The 20480-nt window shown below is 41.2% G+C and overlaps 2 protein-coding genes across 5 annotated transcripts; both read left to right on the forward strand.

The window, feature by feature from the left end:
- Positions 1-3391: 3391 nt before the first annotated feature.
- ppp1r18 (protein phosphatase 1, regulatory subunit 18) lies at positions 3392-9245 on the forward strand. 3 transcript variants are annotated; one of them, XM_026300785.1, is made up of 3 exons: positions 3392-4634; positions 7519-7778; positions 8554-9245. In XM_026300785.1, exons 1-3 carry the CDS (start codon positions 3426-3428, stop codon positions 8555-8557), a joined length of 1473 nt encoding a protein of 490 aa, XP_026156570.1. In that variant the 5' UTR covers positions 3392-3425; the 3' UTR covers positions 8558-9245. The 3 variants fall into 3 exon arrangements, with proteins under 3 accessions (XP_026156570.1, XP_026156571.1, XP_026156572.1); XM_026300786.1 differs by having other exon boundaries at positions 7519-7744; XM_026300787.1 differs by having other exon boundaries at positions 7519-7723.
- A 1353-nt stretch (positions 9246-10598) lies between these two features.
- On the forward strand, positions 10599-20087 carry cratb (carnitine O-acetyltransferase b). Of its 2 annotated transcripts, XM_026299845.2 has the most exons (16): positions 10599-10784; positions 10883-10968; positions 11281-11505; positions 12093-12211; positions 12579-12632; positions 13657-13822; positions 14417-14591; positions 15548-15638; positions 16177-16264; positions 16347-16447; positions 16936-17055; positions 17488-17610; positions 17825-17960; positions 18054-18116; positions 18204-18341; positions 19366-20087. In XM_026299845.2, the coding sequence occupies exons 2-16, from the start codon at positions 10918-10920 to the stop codon at positions 19567-19569; spliced, it is 1854 nt and encodes a 617-aa protein (XP_026155630.1). In that variant the 5' UTR covers positions 10599-10784; positions 10883-10917; the 3' UTR covers positions 19570-20087. The 2 variants fall into 2 exon arrangements, with proteins under 2 accessions (XP_026155630.1, XP_026155629.1); XM_026299844.2 differs by having other exon boundaries at positions 10599-10968.
- Positions 20088-20480: the final 393 nt, after the last annotated feature.

The raw sequence follows: 20480 nt of genomic DNA on the forward strand, positions 1-20480 counted from the left end.
GGGGTTGGTGCTCGGGCAGACGGCTGTGCTCTTTAAACGCCTTTTCTTAGGTCCCACAATATGGTGCGTGCGACTAAACTCTCCTGACGGAATGTAATGTAATTATCGGATTACAGTGCTGCCGCTCCGCAGTTAGAAATATTTATTACTATACCGATCACTGCAGTATTTTCACGTTCTGGTGCACAGTCAGGTCCTGAGGTGATTTGACTGGGACATAATTTTTTAAAAGTCTTTATAGGAGGACTTTCTGTCAAAGAGTAGCGCGCATTACGCACAGCCACGACGCACAAGTGGAGATGACCACAAAGGAGTTACGGATACAGTAATAACTTTGCAAAAACTGGGGCCTGGGTGAGTCAACATTTTCTTCAGTTAATATGCATTAAAGACTAAAGTGATTTGCTGTTACTTATAATGGGCCTCAAGTTAATTTGATGACTGCAGTCTATCCTGTGATCCTGCATTAATTTGTATCTTTTTATATGTTTTTGTTAACCTAAAATTTCAGTTTGTAATATAGGAGCATTGCATGCTAAAAGTTACATTAGGAGAGAAAACTGATTATATTTTAGAATTTCCTGTTCCAACAGACGATTCCCAGAAGCTGTGAAAAGGACCAACGCCACCCCTTTTGTCCAAAGCCTTGCACCATTTCTGTTATGTCAGTCTCCTCTCTGCCGGAATGGAAGCAACTCCTGCTGGAGAAAAAGAGGCGAGAGGAGGAGGAGCGAGAGAGGAGAGAAAAACTGGAGGAGGAGAAGCTTGCCAGCATGCCCGCCTGGAAGCGAGGGATCATCCAGCGGAGGAAGGCAAAGCAGGAGAATTTGGGTGACAGAGAGAAGGAGAGGGACATCAGTCTAATGCAGGTGGATGTGAGATCTCCTTCTGATGGTCTGAGTGATACAGACAGTTCTGTAACTGTCAATTTGGGAAGCGAACTATCACTCAGTCCAGATCCAGGTCAATGGCTGGATGTGGACCCCAGATCACTGAGTCAGGTGTCTGTGGAAACTATAGTTCCAGTCCATGAAAACCCATTTATTCGCACGCAGAGTGCATGGAGAAAGGGCAGGGATGCTGATGTAGGGAACGAGCCAGAAGTTAAGGAGAGGGAGAAAGAGAAATCTAGCCCTAAGGGTCAAGATGGGGAGCCAGGAAGAGGAAGAGATATAGAACAGAAAATAGAGAGGTTTAGAGATTTAAGTGAGGGACAGGATAAAGAGAGAAGCAGGGACAGAAGTCAAGGAAGAGAGAATAGCAGGGAAGGATGGGAAAAAGAAAAAAGCCCGTGGAAAGAGTCAGTTAGAGATGCAGTGAGGGAGAGAGAATTCCTGAAAGTAAGAAAAGACAAGGAGGAAAATGAGACAGATCCACAATCTGGTTCATTTTCCCCATTCATGCGGACCATCCGAGCTGACAACATCATCATCATTGAACAAGATAGGAAAGGCAGTGATGACAAAAGGCGCAGATGGAGAGAGGTGGAGAGGGAGCGGCCTGAAGAGGACCACCAGGGGAAAAGGGGGATGAAGATGGACCTAAGGGAGATCTTGGCTGGAGGAGGGAGCGTCACTGAAATCCGAGCATCTGAAGTTCTGATCATAAAGCCCTCAGCATGTCCAGAAGAGAAGAATATAGGAGGGAAAGGGGGAGAGGATGAAGAGATGAAGTGCAACATGGATATAAGAAGGGAAGGTGTGGGCAGGGAGCTCAGGACAGACATGTCCTGGCTGAGAGAAAAAGAGAAAGAGACTGTTAAAGAGAGACCATGGGGCCAAGCGACAGTTATTAAAGAAGACAGACAGGACAGCTTGGATGATAATGTTTTCGTTGAGAAGGGAGGGAGGGTTAGTCAACTGCTGAGTAAATTCGGAGAGCATCCCAAACCTCCATCTCGATCCAAAAGCTCTGATAATTTCCTCCAGCCTGGGAGGAGAAAATACTCAGAAGAGCAAGATGACCAAGAATCTGAGGAGCGGAAGATAGAAGGGAAGAATGTGGTGATAAAAGGCGTGCCAAAACGCTCATTTAGTTTCTCTGATCGAGTTGTCGGCGCAAAGGAGAATGGTTTAGATGATGAAGGGTACAATGAAAGGAAAACACGGGAGAGGGCACATTCAGAAAAGAATGTGGCACTCTGGGTAGGTTTAGGGAAGGAAACCACAGCAAAGATCAAACTGGGCTGCGCATGGCTCTTGGATAAAGACAGGTTTGGAAAGCATGTGAAAAATGTGAATGAAAAGGAAGGGCACATGCAGTGGAGGAACGAGGCAGAAATGCGTGTCTCAATTCAACGCAGGAATGATGTCAAAAAAGTTGAACCTGTTGATAAGAGGGCTGCAGAGAAACTAGATGATGCAGATGGAGATGCAGGCTTCACAATTGCCTCTGTAAAAAACACAGAGGGAATATCATTTGCTAGAAGAGTACCAATCAGGCAGGATGGGAAAGTAAGACCTGAGAGAGAGATGAAGAGATTCACAGGTGAAAAAAGTTTGGAAAAGGAGCTAAGTGCAGAGAAAGACTCAGAAGAACAAGGATGGATTGAGACACAATTTTATGACAGAAAGATGTCTGACTTTTGTCAGGGAGAAGGTCTTGAAAACTCAGCTGAAACTATGCAGAATTATGTGACGGCTGCATCCGTAGATGCAGCCAGTCCTACTCATACTGCTGAGAGTCAGTACAATCATGAATCAGCTTTCATTGAGCCCTCCAGTCTACTCTGTGCAGTCACTGACAGGCCTAGAGACCCCCACAGAGGACCAGAGTGGAGCAGTACGGCACCCTACATAACAAACGCTGTTTTGTCCCAGCAGACACAGGATCTTATAAGTAAAATTGAGAAAATAGGAGACACAGCTGTTTACAACAACAAGAAAGGAGAACGGGTTTACAGGGCTGCTCAGGAAAAGACCAAAGAGTGCAAACAGGAAGGATATTACAGCGATGGCAGCTCAGAGACTCTCATTAATGACATAACAACCACATCTCCAGAAAGAGTGACAACTATGGGGATTTCTCCAGGTCCTCTCGAAATTCAAATCCCCAGGACTGTGTTTTATGTTGCAGAAGAAATGGTAGAGAGAAAAAAGACCCTATGTCAAAGTGTTGAGGGGCAAAACTGGGAAGGAGGTCAAAGGTTGGAAAAGAGGGATAGCTGGAGGATTGGAAAACCCTTGAGCCGCATTGAGTCCTTGCGAGAGAAAATTAGACAAAGAGAGCTGGAGAGACTGAAACAAAGAGAGACACAGGATGGAGATGGTGGTGGAGCTGCAGAGGGCAGTGATGCTCATACAGCTGGGGACAGGTATGATGAGAGGGGAACTGAAACTGAGAAAGAGTGGGAAGCTGCAGCTCTCATGCAGAAGAGGCTGGTCGAAGCAGATACAGGACAGGAAGAGGCAGAAGTGCAGACATTCATGGCTGCATTTGACGTCACACAGGAAGTCAGCTTGTTGAAAACCTGCCCTCAGCTTCCTGTTTCTGTCCCACACTCTCAAGCTGTCAGAGGAGAGGAAGTAACAAGCGGGTACACGACTGCTACATCTAAAGTTATCTCTGACAGCTCCCAGATACCTGAACATGAAGATGAACCCTTGAAACATGTGGAAGAATACCTGAGGCAGAACGGGGACCGGCACGAGGACAGAGAAGAAGACAGCGGGGAGGAAGAAAAGGAGCTGTCAGAGGAGGAAATAGGGGAGTATACATCGCCTCTTGATTCCACGCAATCTCTCACCCCTTCACCGCCTCATCCCAACTCCCTTGCAGCCATGAGCCGGATCTACAACTTAGAGACTGTTGGCTCGAGGACAGGTGTGTGTCTGAGGGAAAGGACTGTTGACATTCCATCAGTGCATCTTGTTAAAGTGAAGCCTTTCATATCAAATACACAGCAGGGAGACAAGAAAGCGGTCACAGGTGAAGACAACTGTGGCGTTCAGACGATACAAAGACAAATAGAGCAGTTTCAGCTAAAGGAGCAGGAAGCGCTAAATTCTTATGCATCTCCAAATACTTCTCTTAAGGCCAAAGAGACAAAAGGGCAGCAAAACCTCAGAGGACTGTTGAAGTACCAGGTAAAGGATGATGCCAAAACCCAGGTGAAGGATCAAGAAAGACCAGAATCAAACTCCAAATTGTCTCCTCAAGGTGTTTGTTCTCCAACATCTCAGCCCAAACAAAATATCACCATCAAACCCTCATTTCTCATGAGCCAATCCCCGGACAATTCTGTGAAACCCTCTGATTGCACACCGACCCCGGCCCCCTCACCGAGCTCTGCTTCACCGGCTCAGTCTCCCAGCATCTCTCCATCTCCAACTCCATCGCCCCCGCTTTTCACCATCAGGAGTGCCTCTGGGGGCCAAGTGAAGAGAGGTGCCACCATCACAGTCACCCCAAGGAAGCCTGCTGCTGGAAGAGGTGGAGTGACAGGGTCCACAGCAGCTTCTACAGCAGCAGGGTCGACACCAGCAAAGACCACACTGCAGCAGGCCCAGACGACCCCCGTTGTGACCGACCCAGTGAAGAAGAGGTACCCAACAGTGGAGGAGATCGAGGTGATTGGTGGATATCAAAATCTGGAGAAGTCTTGTCTAGTTAAGAACACAGGGACTCCAAAAAAGGTGAGTGGAAACTGTATAGCATTTTCTTTGTCTTTCACTTAGATCAATGCAATCAAAATGACAAACTTACTGTCCTCTAAGCCTTACACACTCTGCCAACAAAAGGAGAGAATTTATGTTTCTCTCCCAGTCAACATGTCATGGTGCAGAAATGGCAAATTGTAAGAAACGTTTTCACTGAGGCAGATTTCAAAGGGACAGTCGGGGCCATCCAAGGTTTCCCTGAGGGCATCACCAAGTGACACCTGTCTGATGGTCCTTCATTGTCAAGCAGAATCCCCTTTCACTGGGAGAACATCCCTTTTGACTGAGAAGTACAATCACAGAGACCAGCCTAAGCCAGTTAAAGCCTTATCAAGCACGACATCTTGATTCTTAGCCATAAAATCCCAGATTGATCTGCTTTGCTTCTGCAGTCTAATGCGTAGCAGACGTTTGACTTTTGCTATAAATATTTGAGCCCAACATGTACGAGCTGTGGCAGTGACAACGTATTCTTGTTTTGTGGTTTATTATTATCAAGAATCAGATAACACTCAAAGAAAACACAGCTCAGTGTTGTATCAAAGTAATGGTATTCATCATTTGCTGGTCTGACAACAGCAAAAAAGAGTGTTTCACAGAAAGCTCCTTAGTTTCTGCAGAAATAGACAGTTACCAGTAATGTTGCAGGCTTCAGTGGAGACAGAAACCACAGTGACAGGCACCCAGCTCTTTCCGCACTTTTTTTTGTCTACCTAACATCTCACTAGTAATCTTTAGAGTAATTCAGTCTGATTTGTGTAAACTACAAATGAATCTCACTGGAGTCAAAGTTCAAATTAGGACTTTAAGTTTCCTCTTTTTTAAATGTCTCCTGAAATCAGCTTTTTGTATGAGGAAGCGGGAGATAAGCTCCTATGTTATAGAGTAAAGTTTGGCTTGATTCTTTATTTCACGATGCTGTGAAGATAAGCCAACTGTATGGATGTGTTTCACTGCACCTGACAGCCTAAAAGAGGAATCCTATTGTTTTGTTTTTGATATTTTCTATGTAAGTATTGTTAACTGGTGGTAACTGGTGGTTTCCCATCAGTCTGCAGCTGACTGTGTTGTAGACTGCTTCCTTATTCCCTTACACCAGTTCTGCCGTTTTTGTTGAGTCAGCCTTCCCTGCTGTTCAGACAAATCTCTCTTTGTATCTTTCTGGCTGATTCTTGTGGCAGTTTGGTTTGTTGGACTAAACTCTTTGCAAGTGTTTTTTTTTGAGCATGCTGACCTTCAGCTGTATGGGAGTGTTACTGACAACAAGCCACCAACACTGGCTTTATGTGGGTGAAATGGAAAGAGAAAGAAGACAGTGTTTACAGAGCAATGTGAGAATCATTTGACGGTGTGACAAAGAGCAGGAAGTAGGGAGGGCCAACAACATGACAGTTTGAAAGTCATACTGAGAGGATTAAATGCTAAATAGAAACTGCAAGCTGCTTCTTATTTGAAGAAGCTCCCTGTCTCGCTATATGTTTTTGTTCACTTCCTCTTTTGAACTTTGTACTTCCTTCGAACAACAGAGACTGTATCCATTTGTAAATTGCCAAATGCGACTCAGATGATGTTTTATTACAGAACGTTTCAACAAACTCGATTACAGTAATCGACAGGGGATGGCGTCGATGCTCTTCTCTGTAAATTCGCAATAAATGAATTTCTTTAGTTCCCAGTTGCCAAATTATTGAGACTTCTAATGAAATAACCAGTGATTAATGTATGTGAAGCTCTAAGGACACTCAAGTTTCTTTCTCTGTCTATAAGCAAACTCCTCTTTAGCTGTGACTGTGAAGCAGTGAGTGACCACTGTGATTTTCTGACCACCTGTTGCTCTCACGTTGATGCCCTTCAGACTGTGTGACGTCAGCCCTCCTTCCCTCCCCTGTTCAAACCACACCATGTCACAGAGAGTGGGATTGACCCTGCTTGCTCCTTGTCTTTTTCCACTTGTCTCCTTTATGCTCTCATCTTTTTCTTTCAAACATGAGCCTTTTGTCTCGGACATTTGCCATCTTTTTCATTATATTATATATTTGTCTCTCCGGTGCCTCTGCTGCCCTGCTGTGTTAGCCTGGGGCTAATCAGGTTCAGGGAGGGAGGATTAGCTTTCTGTGCTTTAGCATGATTTGTCCAGCCTCTCTAATGCAGAGCTATTATCTGCACTCTGCAGAGAGCCACAGTCACAGGGTGAAGCAGTGGGAACCTGCAGGGGTGCAGTTTGTAATTTTTACTCTCCATATCTTCACTGCACCCTGGGAGGTTTTTCTACAAGTCTAGGCCTCAGAGCTGAGCTCCTGTTGTTTAATACACACTGTGGATGTGCTGCTGTTTCTGTGTACACCATGCTGACCTTGGAGTCCACTCAAAAACCCATCAGTCAAGACAAGCTGAGCTGTACAGGCCCCAGTTCTCCTTTTTAACACTTTTAACAGAAGTTGTAAAACCAGCTTGTGTTTGGTTTCTGCTTATGCTGCTGCATATGCATCACATACAGTCTTTGCCTGTAAAACCAACACGCTAGTTGTTCGGTCAGTAGGTGTATGTACAGACAGAGCATGTCTTTCTGCTACGTTAAGCCCCATGATGTCAGTTAACATTACACTGACTGCATACAAACACTTTATCTAGTGTTTACATGTGACTCTGTAAACACAGTGTATGTCATTTCAATGGACATTTTATTTTCTCTGCTATTTGCATGTATTATTTGTTTTGGTTTCTAAGAATGCTTCACTGTATAGCTCAAACCACGTTTACTAGCAGTGTTTAAATCTGCTGCGTAAATAAGGTCAATTATGATTAAACCTGGTGTTGATATTTGTTACTTTAAAGCTTCTCCCTCTCCTCATGTTTGCAGATGAGGGTGTGTTTTGATGAGGACCAGCTGGAGCAGGTGTGTGAGTACCCGTCAGAGACCTCCATGTTGGCAGGTACCCCCTACCCTCATGATGTTGGGAGGGTCGAGAAGCTGCAGGGAGAGGAGGCGCAGGACGAGGATGCTGAAGAGGAGGAGTCAACGTTATCTGTCATGTCCAGAGGCACAAGGATTGCAGGAATTGCAACTGGGCGGGGTCTAAGAGTGGGTCAGTGTCACCCCCTGCTGAAAAGACATAAAGTGTAATGTGTTGTTTTGTTCTTCAACATGTCTTACTGTGCTCTCCTGCAAGACTCACTTAGATTAGGCTAGCTAATTTCTGTCAGTGTGTTGTCACCTTAGAACAGACCTGAACTTTCCTTTAATGTTGAGACTGACAGTGTCCTGTATGTTTCCCCAAACTCCAGGAAAAGACCAAGTCCAAATGATTGTATTTGCAAAATCTGATATAAGTAAATGTTTCTTTCCCACAGAGCTCTTTTGTTATATCAAATGTGTAACGTGCTAAAAACAAATGCACTGTTAAATTCTGTATATTGCAGGATATTTCCTAAAACTACAGTGTTCAGGTTTTTCAGTAAATTGCTCAGCTGGTGGCAGGCATGGTAGGAAATGTAGAAAGAAATGGGCAGAAGTGCTTGTCAGTCCCACTAGTTCTCCAAACCTTTTTCCATTTTATGTGTGCTGTGAACTTCCCCCCTTCCCCCCAGTTAGCATTTCATTATAACTGGATTGTACATTTATCTTGCTGCACAATTTTGCAGTTTTCATTGCTGGTGTGACTCTTACTGTCCTCTAAATAGACAAACTGACCAGTTTTCAGAGTTTTGTAATTGAGAGCAGGTTTAGCAATGTTGGCAAGCTCAGTACTGTGAAATGATAGAGACTTAAAATCCACTGTTCTTAAATTCAGAAATGGAAATTATAAATTGTTGTTTAAAGTAATGGTTGTTAAAATTAAATTAAGAAAACACAGATTGACCTTATTTACCTTCCATCTCCATCTCTGTCTTCCAGATGAGTCTTGTCCTCGGTAGAGGCCAGTCACCTTCGCCAAAATTGCCCCTATGATGAGATCACCAACATTTGTTGAACATATTTTACATATTATACATATTTTATCTTTCAGTTGAATTGTTGAATTGAGCGGTGATGTGTTTTTAAGTTTTGTTTTATGTAGCATCAAAATGACTATGTGAAAGAAGTGTACAATAGCCTCCAGTTTGGTTTATACAGTGGAAGAAAGGGACATAATTGTGTGTTTACTGGAGAAAACATAGTTTTATCTTTAGGGACAAATATGAATGTATGAGAAAGGTACATTATAAAATATTCTAAAAAGTCCTCAGGTGTGTGCACTGTTGGGTGATAGAGAATCACCTGTCTGTGCATTATAATGAAACAATTTTAGGTTTTGGGGTAATGTTTTTGTTAGTTTCTTTGTCAGTACTAAAAAGTGATATTTTTATATCATCTGGTTTTGTGTGCCTGCTGGATTTGCCCATACAGATGATATGAAGATCAGTTCATATAGATATTTGATTCTTTTTTTATTCTGAAGCCTTTCAGACAAAGACTCCTCTTTGGGGATTTGGTGCAATGTATGGCATATCGAGATCTGTTTTCTGTGGGGTTTGATTGAGCCTTACTGAACAATTCAGTTAATGTCTTTGGATTTAAATAAAGGTCTTATTTTATTGTTTTTGTCATGTGTAAGTGGAGAAAGTTCTGTGAGTGGAAGCCCCTGAGAAGAGGAAGAGTTTATAATATAAACAATTCAGATACCAAAATAACTTTAGCATACAACAGCCGCCATCTGTCTTTTGGCTGTATTGAATTTATAATCTAATCTATACAAAGTAATTAGTGTTTGTAAGTTAATATTTTAATTAGTAAAAAAAAAAAGTTGCAAATTAAACACAAATTCTTTACAAATATTTTTTTTCTATGATGTTGAAGAAGCTGGCTTCAAAAGAAAAAAAAAATCTAATAAAGAGTTCAGAAAAAGAGTTTTTGTCCTTGTATGTGATGATATCCTCAGCATTTCCATAATGTTAGCATATCAAAATGATTCTTATTTAAATTTCATTTTCTTTTCTTCAAAGTGAGAGTAAACCAGTGAAGAAAGCATGTCCAAAAATATATTTTTGAGGGGGAGATGAACTGTGAAGCCCACTACATGACCAGCTGTTTAAATTATATATAAAAAACAAATCCACAAAGTTGAGCACACCTGTGAGTATCATATATTAATAACAATAACATAATAATAAATGTTTATTGTTGCATTATCAATTAATGTGTGTCTACTACACATTTGTTTAATGACTTAACTCAAACCTTCATGCATTTTTAAAATAATCTATCATTGTTTCTATTATATCCCAGCGACAATGGGGTCAGGGTGTTTCTTTCAAAGCCCCTTGACCCCAAGCTGACACAGTAGGGAAGGCGTCACCATATATTACATGGGGTCAGTATCCCTGCACTGGGTCATGAGACAAACCCACAGGGTCATGAGACGTTTAACAGGATTGGAGCGTAGAAAACACGTACTTACACAATATTGCATCTATTATACCAGAGTTTCCTCTGATCTTTTCTCTATTCCTCAGGCCTCTAAAATAGGTCAAATAAACCAACATTTAATGGGCTCTAACTTCTACGCTGTAAAATGTTACTCCTTTGTTTCCCTTAGTCTTGTTCAATTTTATTACTGCGTAATGTATCCAATAAGAAACAGTTTTACGGGGTCACAATAGATATATGAAAGACATCCCATTTAAAAGATTATGCTTAAATAATAAAACAATCATGTTTTCGTATGACAAACTTAATCATTCATTGAAAAGTTTGTGCTACAATCTACAAAATCGGAAGTGTTTTGATCTATAATCTATATTTTAGGGTCTCTGCCTCTGAGTTATGATGATTATAATTGTGGTTAGAGCTTATTTCTTCATACATCAGCGTCATAGCGATCAGCGACAGGTGTAACAGTGACACCGTGCGGACAGACGCGGTATTACACACAAAACATCGGGTCACGTAGCTGTTTACGGAAACATTTTTACGTCAACACGTGTGCTGGCTTGCATGTTGCTTCAGTGCAGTGCAGTACGTGAATGTTTGCATGCTCGCAGACGAAGGAAGACGAAGATCTTTGCCTGTACCCCATAGACAGATGTTTTCAAACTAGGATCTATCGAGCGATGAGGACGCTTGTCTATATCCACAATGGAGAAGAAGTAGGAGGAGGGCTGGGCTTCGTTATAGTGATCTGACTCTGTGGAGACTGTGCAGAAGTTATCAGAAAATAAACACAAAGCTGGGTTTTGTCACGCAGATGCAACACGGAGTGGATTTGTGATTCGAGGAAACATGATTTTGAGGAAAATTCAAGCAGGAACCTGCAGGTCATGGCTGTTTCGGGTGAGTTGGGGTTTTTTTTTTTTTTTTTTTGGACAGATGGACTTTCAGTCCGTGTCCGTAAAAAATAGTGTAGTTAAACGACGAGGCAGAGGATCGAGTTTCCACACTCGTATCTTCAACACTTCCTATTTTGATACGCCTTAGGGAAGTCGTTGCAGTGTTCTGGCGTGCAGATTTACTGTAGCCAGACTAAAATCAGCCTTTAAACCTTTTTATGACTTTGTCGTGCTCTCACTTTGCCTGTAAGCGCCTTGCACCAACTCATTTCCTTCATTTTGCAGAGATTCGTAAGCTTCTTTCTCTCTTTTGCAGGTTTCCCTGAAACAGGAGCCGTGTTTCTTTTCCTCTGTGCCCTCTCAGCCAGTGCCCCCTCTTGCCCAGACCCTGCAGAACTATCTGCGGGCCCTGGAGCCCCTGCTGCCCCCCGAGGAGCTCAACCACACCCGCAGGATGGTGCATGAGTTCAGCAGGCCCGGCGGCCTGGGTGCACAGCTGCAGGAGGGGCTGGAGAGGAGAGCCAGGCACACCAAGAACTGGGTCTGTGTGTGAAACGTGACAGATGGTAGAAAGTGTTTTTAAAGGGTGGACAGCACTACTGTAGTGTGTTTGGTGAATGTAATACATAATTAAATAGGCCTCCTAAACAAAACTGTTGTTTTTGGCCTTTTGCAAGAGAATGAACTTGGACACAAAACAATGAAAATTATATTTTTTAGGCTGGTTTTGTTATTTAGAACAGGGAAATAATGAAACTTTTAAATTCAGAGCTGGAATGTTTTGTCACTAATGTATTAGTCTTGATATTGATACTTTAAAGCAAAAATATTAAGGATTTATTTACTTTAAACTTATGTGAAAAAATATGTGAAAAATAAGGCTCAAATTGTTCGTGGTTCAAGGCTGAACCTTCCACTTAATCTCACTGAAGTGTTTAACTTGTCTTTGAGATATTTAGTTAACGAGCAAACAAACAACCTGAGACTTTCCAGGACCTCACATTATCACAGGGTTTTGTTCCAACCAGTTCAAAGCGACCAGCCTGCCACCGTCCAGTTCTGCTGCTTGGATAATCGTCATATCCTCTCTTTGTGTGTATGTGTTTGTGCGTGATGTCGATCCTGCAGATCTCAGACCGGTGGGTGCAGTGGGCGTTCTTGGAGAGCAGACAGCCGCTGCCTGTCCACTCGAACCCTGCCATCTCTCTGCCCAGGAGAGATTATAACGACTGGAGGAGCCAGCTGGTGTGAGTCTACCCTGACATAATACACTAACAACCAACCGGCAGAGACGCGGCAGAGGAGCCACCAGTAGCTGGTTAAATGGAAACTTTAATTTTGTCTGTGGAAGCAATGAAGTGATATTTTCATAGCACACTTCCCTACTGACAAAACGCCTAAACAGTCCTTTGCTCACTTGGTGGTTACTTGTTTAATCTGGATTTGCTGTTCTGGTAGAAAAAGAAGTTTTGAGTGGATTGTTTCTTTTTAAGTATATATTTTTAAATGTTAAACGAGACATCAGGGAAGTTGAAGTGTTCACACATATTTAGAATCTGACTGACTGTGTTACATAAATAAAATACTGACCACAAAGTGTTTGTCTCCATGTAGGTTTGCATCTAAACTGATAGCAGCAGTCCTGGACTTTAAGGCCAAAATCAACACGTAAGTCTTACACATGTGTACCTGAGCTGGAGCCACATGAAAACGACTACATGTTATTATAGCACTTCATCCTTTTATTGCTTTAACTTTGCTAGAAGAGTTCAGTTGCTTTAATGCAGTAAAAATAAAAGTACTACAATACAAAGGTTTTGAAAGCTCATTTCATGTGTGAAAAAAAATCTGCAAAATATGGAAAAAGTAACTAAACTACAGTGTTTCCTTCAGTGTGATAGTGGAGTAAAAGTATAAATATTAGAGCATTAGAAACATCAATAATCTGCTATAATCATTAGAGCTGATTATTGATTATAAAATGGTTACACAGCTCAAAACTGTGATCAGCCGTTGTTTAAATGCTGCAGTAATCCTCTGCAGTCTTTTTATTCTCTTGTCTCACTGTTGCTTTTACTTGCTTCTATTTTCGTGCTCCAGCCTTTAACCCGGCTGGCACCACCTCATATTCCTTTGCTGTGTGAAGTTAATCTGTGTCTAAATTTATTTGACCACCCAGTCTGTGGCAGTGTCTATTTGAAGCCGGCAGCACTGAAACTGTTGGGGAAACTCTTAGCCTCAGACCGTTTCATCCTGTTAAAGGTTATTGTATCAGCAGATTTATGCTATCATTGTTATCTGAAAGTGTAAACCCCACCCACCCGGATACCAAACAGGCTAAAATAAAGTATTCTGTGGCTGAGTTCCTAAAGAATTGTTTAAAATGTTGTAATTCACCTTTTACGCCCAAACATCTGAACAGTTCCTTCCTCCACATGTACACAAACAGTGATTAAATGTAACTAGGTATATTTCTTCACATATTTAAGTGCAGCTTATATACAGGGCAATATTTACTGTTTTGTCTACTGTAATAGCAAATTGTGCATCTTTTCCTTCTTCCTATTATAAATTAACACAAACTGTACTTATCCTTGTATTTATATGAACCAGTGAGTGAAAACGTTTTAATAGCAGCCAGCTGCTCCTTTTGATTCACGTAAAATCTCTGCCTCCTCTCTGTGTCTGTCAGTGGCCAGATACCAATGGAGTACATGCGAGGAAAGCCTCTGTGCATGGAGCTCTACCCGCTCCTCTTCTCCTCCTGCAGGATCCCTGGCCCCAAACACGACAGCATCGCCCACTACGGCCGCTCCCGACGCTCACCAACACACATCACAGTGGTCAGGAACTACCAGGTAGGATGTGCCAGCAGATGACGCTGACAGATTTGTGGTTTTGTATATATAGTTTGGTTGTTCTCTCTTGTTGTTGATTCAGCATCATTTATCAGCTGTATGGGACTACAGTTCCATGACAGCACTCATGTCAGGACCTGTTCAGTCACACCTATAGTGTTTTGTTTTTTTTTTTTACTTTGCTGCCTCTCTGGGAGGGTTTTAAAGCATAAACCAATTTAGGAATGTGCCAAACCATATAAACATAAGATGCTTATGACCTCATTAGAAGTTCTTTGGCCAGAGTTTTACCAAAAAGAATTAAGTCATTAATAAATAGACTCATTGTTTCAGCTCAAACCCAACAGATTTATTCCAGTATTCATTTTTGTGTTAGCAGCTTCCCTGTAATTATTGTTGTGGGCGGTGATTGTGAAATGCTCCAGGAATAAAGAAGCCAGTATAAATATGGTTACTGCACACACAACACACCCTGTAGCTTGAAAAGACAGAGAATAGCTAAACACAATGTTTATGTCCAGATTAGACAGTGTGGACAGAAAAAGCTTCATCTGCTCATCTGCTGATCGTGGTCTCCTGATGTCTTCCTACTAGTTCTTCCAGCTGGAGGTTTACAATAGCGATGGCTCTCAGTTGACGGAGGGGCAGATCCACAGCCAACTGATGAGGATCAGGTCTCAGTCCTGGAAGACAGATAAGGAGCCAATGGGGATCCTGACCAGCGAGCACCGTCACACCTGGGGAGAGGCCTACAACCGCCTGCTTAGAGGTAGATTGCATGCACTCCTGTCAAATGAGTGTATGTTGCATCTATTGTGAATCTACATATGATGTAAATACTGTTTTAGTGTAGTAGAATATTGATGGTTTTTCATGTTTTAATCCATTAGTCACTAGAAAGCATTTACAGCCAATCATTTTCTACATGTTTTACCATCTAAGTGATTTTTATTGGATTTCAGTGCACTATTATAATCAAACTGCAGGAAAACGTTTGCGGATGTTTTTTTGTAAAAAGATTCTTAATACAAAAAGAACATTACACATTTTATTAATTCTGACCACATCTTCTGAGTTTGATATTTCCAGCGGCGCAGTTTGTGAACTTATGAACTTTCAGCAGCTCCCTTTCAAATCTACAATGCTGTATTTTCTTTAAACGCACCACAAGGGAGAGTTTTCAGAACACTTGTTGGTCTTCTCTCACTACTATTAATAATAATAACAACAACATCAATAAGAAGTAGAATAACAAGCAGAATGTAAAATATGAAACAAGACAAAATAATTAAACACAATTACCACCATATTTGCAAAAAATGCATGGCCAGCAGAGAAAAAATAGAAAGCCGACATATTGATCACTGAGTTGGATTAATTACTAATTAATTAATCTTAAGCAACTATTATATGTCTGAAGTGTTTTGGTACCATACTTACATGAACTGAAACCCTGAAGTCAGTCTGAGACTTATATTGTATATGGTATACAATATATCAAATTATTATGTATAAATCCTGCTTTAGGTGGAGATGGGACCAAAACAAATCCAGACTTGCAAGTACGACAAATGTCCTTAACAGTCAAAGCTTGTATGCTTCGATTGTCTTTGACAGTCTTGTGAAGGAGATACAGCACTGTATTCTACCTTGACATTGTTAATGCTCAGTGTTTGTTTTTATTGTCTCTCTGTCTGTTTCCATGCTCTTTTGTGTGTGACTCAGACAAACTAAACAAGGAATCAGTGCGGCTGATAGAGACGGGACTTTTCTCCTTGTGTCTGGATTCTCCAGTCATGAGGATATCAGATGAGAAGTATGCACAAACACGCACACACAATACCCACTCCTTTGTTATCTGCAAACGTCTCATAACCCACACACAGGCAGTTCTGTGTTGGCTAAATATGTGGGCTAATATCATCAGATATCATCGTGGCACCTGTACAGTTGTCATTTCCTCCGTTTTGAAATGCCATTCTAACTTTACAGCAGCTTTGTACCTACAAAATGGTATACGGTTAGATTTGAATGGGGCTGCAGCTAACTAATGACTATTTCCATTATCGATTTATCTTTTGGTTATTTTTTTACTTATCAATCACTTATTTGATCTATAAAACATAGTGCAGAATTACCAATACAATCCCAGAGCCCAGAGTGATGTCTTCGACAGACTTCTTATGTTCAACCAGCAGTTAAAAACCCAAATATATTCAGTTTAGTCCAATGCAAGACTGATAAAAGTGGTGAATGCTCACACTGGAGAAGCTGGAACCATCAAATGTTTGGTAGTTTTGTTAAACAGTGGAGTTAATTCCTGCTGATGAGTTTGTTGCAATTTTGACTGACAGGTATGCGAGCCGTAAAGCAGCTCAGATTCTGCACGGAGGTGGGACATTCTCCAACAGCGGCAACCGCTGGTTTGACAAGACGCTGCAGGTGAGCAGCTGGAATATCTGTATATGACCAGGAACACTTTCGCAGCTGTTAGACTAACTCCTGCCTGTGCCGGTTTGAGCAGTTTGTGGTGGGTGAGGACGGCTCCTGGGGACTTCTGTATGAAGCAGCCACAATTGAGGGTCCACCCATAGCAACACTGCTGCATCATATCCTGCAGTACTGGTGAGTCAAAGGCTTAAATAAGAGATGGTCCCTGACACACCCACACTTAGCCTGGAGCTTACGTCATTTATCTGATTTAAATTGAAAAGATAACAGCATTTATATTTTTTATTTTTTTAATATATTTATCTCAATCCACCAGAATGTGGATGTCTTAATGTGCTCATGCTCTGTTTTAGATTAGACAATATATTTCATTTTCAGTTTATCCATAACTATAATTGGAAGATTGGCTTTTGTCCAAAGTGACTTAACATTTTTCTCTAACAAAAACACTGAAAGGAGCCACAGGGCACAGTTAAATGAGTCATCACAGGTCAGCTGTACAGACAGGCAACCAAAACACATAACGATTCCATCTTTAGTGAAGCAACCTACAACACTTAGTCAAAATGGATCGATATAATCGAATAAAAGCTGAAACTGGCTGGATTTATGGTGTACGCCATGCATGTCCCTGTGCAATGAATTTGTTTTCTTGACCACAGTGACAACCCTAACCCACAGAGAGCTCCACTCATCCCTCTACCGATGCCCAAGAAGCTTTATTTTAACATAGACCGAGAAATCAAAAGGGACATTGAGCTTGCGAAGCAGAACCTCGACATGTAAGAGCCCAGTTTTCTCTCTTAGTGTATTGTATTCGAGTGTGAACGTGCTCAGCATAGGGTGGATGTTTGCTTTTGAAATCTAACAAACCTTAAGTGAACTTGGCTTAACAGGACTGTAAACACATTTATCTTCTTTGACTGTAACCTTGACAAAAAACCTTTTTGCATCATTTTCCTGACTGCAACTTAAACACAGTGGTTTTCATAAGCTACTGTGTGATTTCAACGTGCTCTTAAATCATTCAGATGCCAGCACCTGAATAAAGAATAAAGCTGTTTCTTACAGATTTGAGACCTGTCCAAAATATCTGAAAGTCAATGAATTGTGGTATGATACTATGTAAAAGAAAAGACAGCACAAACTGCGAGCATGGTGGTTAATTCTTGACTTTGGGAACACCTATTAACAGGCTAATTTGATTTGTGCAGACTGATCAATGACCTGGACGTCAACGTTTTCAACTTCAAGAGGTTTGGCAAGGACCTTCCCAAGAAGTACAACATGAGTCCAAACAGTTTCATCCAGGTCGCCTTGCAGCTCGCCTACTACAAGTCAGTGACAGTGACATCAACACTAACTTCAAATTCAAACATTCAAAGACAAATACACCTTTGTCAACCATTTGTCATATGTAGTGCATTCAAATCCTATGAAAAAATACAATGTTTCTATTTTTTATGGTTTATGTTGGTATAATGTCATAACATAATGTCTCAAAGGCTCATGTGTTTATATCTCGAATAAAGCTTTTATTTTTCCTCACAGAGTTCACAATGAGGTGTGTCCAGCCTGTGATATTGCCTCTCAGCGGATGTTTCGAGGGGGCAGGACAGAATATATCCGCTCACCGACAAGCCAGACGCTCATGTTCATACTGGCCTTTGATGATCCTTCTGTGTCGGTGAGAAACATGATCTCTGCGGATTTAATGCGGTTTCAGGTTATTTCATTTGGTGTACCCTGTAAATACAGTGCGCATCTTTTTTGTTTGCAGCGGGAGGCAAAACTGCAACTGTTCAGAGAAGCTGTTGATGCCTATACAGCTCTGACTGATCTGGTAAATACCAAAAGAATCAGCCTGACAGTTTAGTTTGTTTTGAACTGATAAACACTTATCTCCTGTTTTTTCCTCTGCCATGTTCAGGCTCTTAACGGACACGGCATTGACCGCCACCTGCTAGGGCTCAAGCTTCAGGCCATCGAAGAAGGAATGAGCATTCCTAAAATCTTTATGGATACAGCGTATGGACTTGCAACACACTGGAAACTCCGAACAGGGCAGGTGTGTGAGAGAGAGGGTCTTTGTTGGTTAGAGATGGTATTTACAGTCCTCTAGCCAAACAGCACGTAGGGATTTTTGCTGCTATTTTTTTCTTCATTATTAAACTGTAAACATGTAAGAAGAAATTTTAGGTTTTCCATTGATTGGGAGCATATGATGTTCTCACACCATTTAGTGACTCTCAATGCATTTTTGGAGTTTCCAGCAATCCATATGTTCCTCTTTTTTTTTTTTTATATGATTGGAATTAAGACTAGTAGGTTAAATGCTCCTGATTTACTTTATTTAATTATGTTCTTTGCATCAGAAGAACATCTGGCTTTTTATAGGCTGTTTTATTTTTTCTGGCTTTCTAAGTGACATTTAATGTTATTACCCTTTTACAATAGCTACATACCTACTGTGTAAACTGCCCTTTTTAATGTCTCCACCTACAATGTATAATGCACAATTTAAACACAATCTAAAGATTTGAATCAGTATGGTGCCAACAGCATGTTGAGCAAAATCTAATTGCAAACTTTTGTTTTGGTAAGTATAGTATGTAAATTGTACGATTGATGACTTAGATGCTGTTATCTTTCAGCTTTGTAATGATTAGTTTCAGTATTGATTATTGGTTTGATTATTCCTTGTCCTTCCCAGTCCAAAGGCACATCTTCAGAAGGTTTTGTCTGAACAGCAGTTTTAAACCTACAGATATTTGGTTCACTACTGCCCTTCAATCATTTGGGTGACTAACTGTATCAGATCTGTTGTGTTTTAACAAATATTGGTGTCCAAATAATAATTTCTTTGACACATTTAAAGTGTTTTGTATAATAGAATGCTTAATAGTGGAGCAGAGTTTATTACTTTGAACATCAGTTTGATTCATTTACATGTGGTTTTCTTGCATATGTGATATTATGATGAAATGTATTTGGATAAACATTACCCACTCTCAGTATCTGCATTATATCTGTACAGGTTAACCGTCTCTTCTGTACATTACATTGTGTTCTCTTCCCTCTTGTCCCTTCAGGTGCCTGCGAACACAGACAGTGTGATGTGTTTCGGGCCCCTTGTTCCTGATGGTTACGCTATTTGTTACAACCCCCAAGCCGACCACGTGCACTTCTCAATCACTGCCTTCAACTGCTGTGAGGAGACTAATGCAGAAACACTAGCCCACACTCTGAAGGACACCTTGTGTCAGCTACAGGAGCTACTGCAGCCTACTGTGTAGCGCTGCTGCTACAGTATGTCCAATAGGACAAATCCACTGTTGGACACCAGGAAAAAAAATTCTTGTTTTATAAAAGTTTGTATGAGGCTTGTTTTTGACATTGAAGTTTTTTCATGCATGCTACTTGTAATGCTTCAGTGGGGCAGTTAATCCTGAGAAAGCCTCACAGTCTTGACTTGCTTTCGAAGCTTTTTTTAGCTTTTGATGAAGTAATAAATCATTTTTTCTACCAAGAGATGAGCAAACAAGTAGCATTATAGTTGTTCTAGTGGATGCACTTGAGTCATCCAGTGCTACATTGAAAACAAACGTTAAACCAGCCTGGCACTCCAGAATGAATCCAAACAAGTCAAAACATATCCATGGAAGATGACTGCACTACTTTTATACACCATGACGTGACCAGTAGCCTTCTAGTACTTTGTACAGAAAATAAATGTTACATGTGTTGCAGTGTCATCGGAGTTAATTGACTTTTTTGTGAAAGGTTGTGTTTGAAAAGGACCAAAAGCCAGAAACCATTGCAAAAAAAGGTGCTTTTTTACTACCCGAGCTTAAACCACTGGGTTTTCAGGATATATATTTACTGTATTTTGAATTGAATGAATTCAACCTGCAGGACTGGTTAATAAAACCTGATGCCACATGTCATGTAAGTGCACTGTGTGTGTGTGTCAGAAAGAGACTGACAATGAGGAAAGTGGAGTTGTTTGTTTTGCATTGACTGGTGTACCTTTGTAATGACATCCCAGCAAAAAAAACACTGAGCTATTTCAGCCATGCACTAAACCACACGAAGTCATGCTCAAAGTGATTTCTGCAATCACTATGAGAACCACAGCGGGATTTTTAAAGAGGAAGCAGATAACACATAACTACCACAGGACCCACAGGGGACTTCAGGGAATAAT

Source organism: Mastacembelus armatus, chromosome 11 (assembly GCF_900324485.2).
Source record: "Mastacembelus armatus chromosome 11, fMasArm1.2, whole genome shotgun sequence".
In the NCBI taxonomy this organism is placed as follows: Eukaryota; Metazoa; Chordata; class Actinopteri; order Synbranchiformes; family Mastacembelidae; genus Mastacembelus; species Mastacembelus armatus.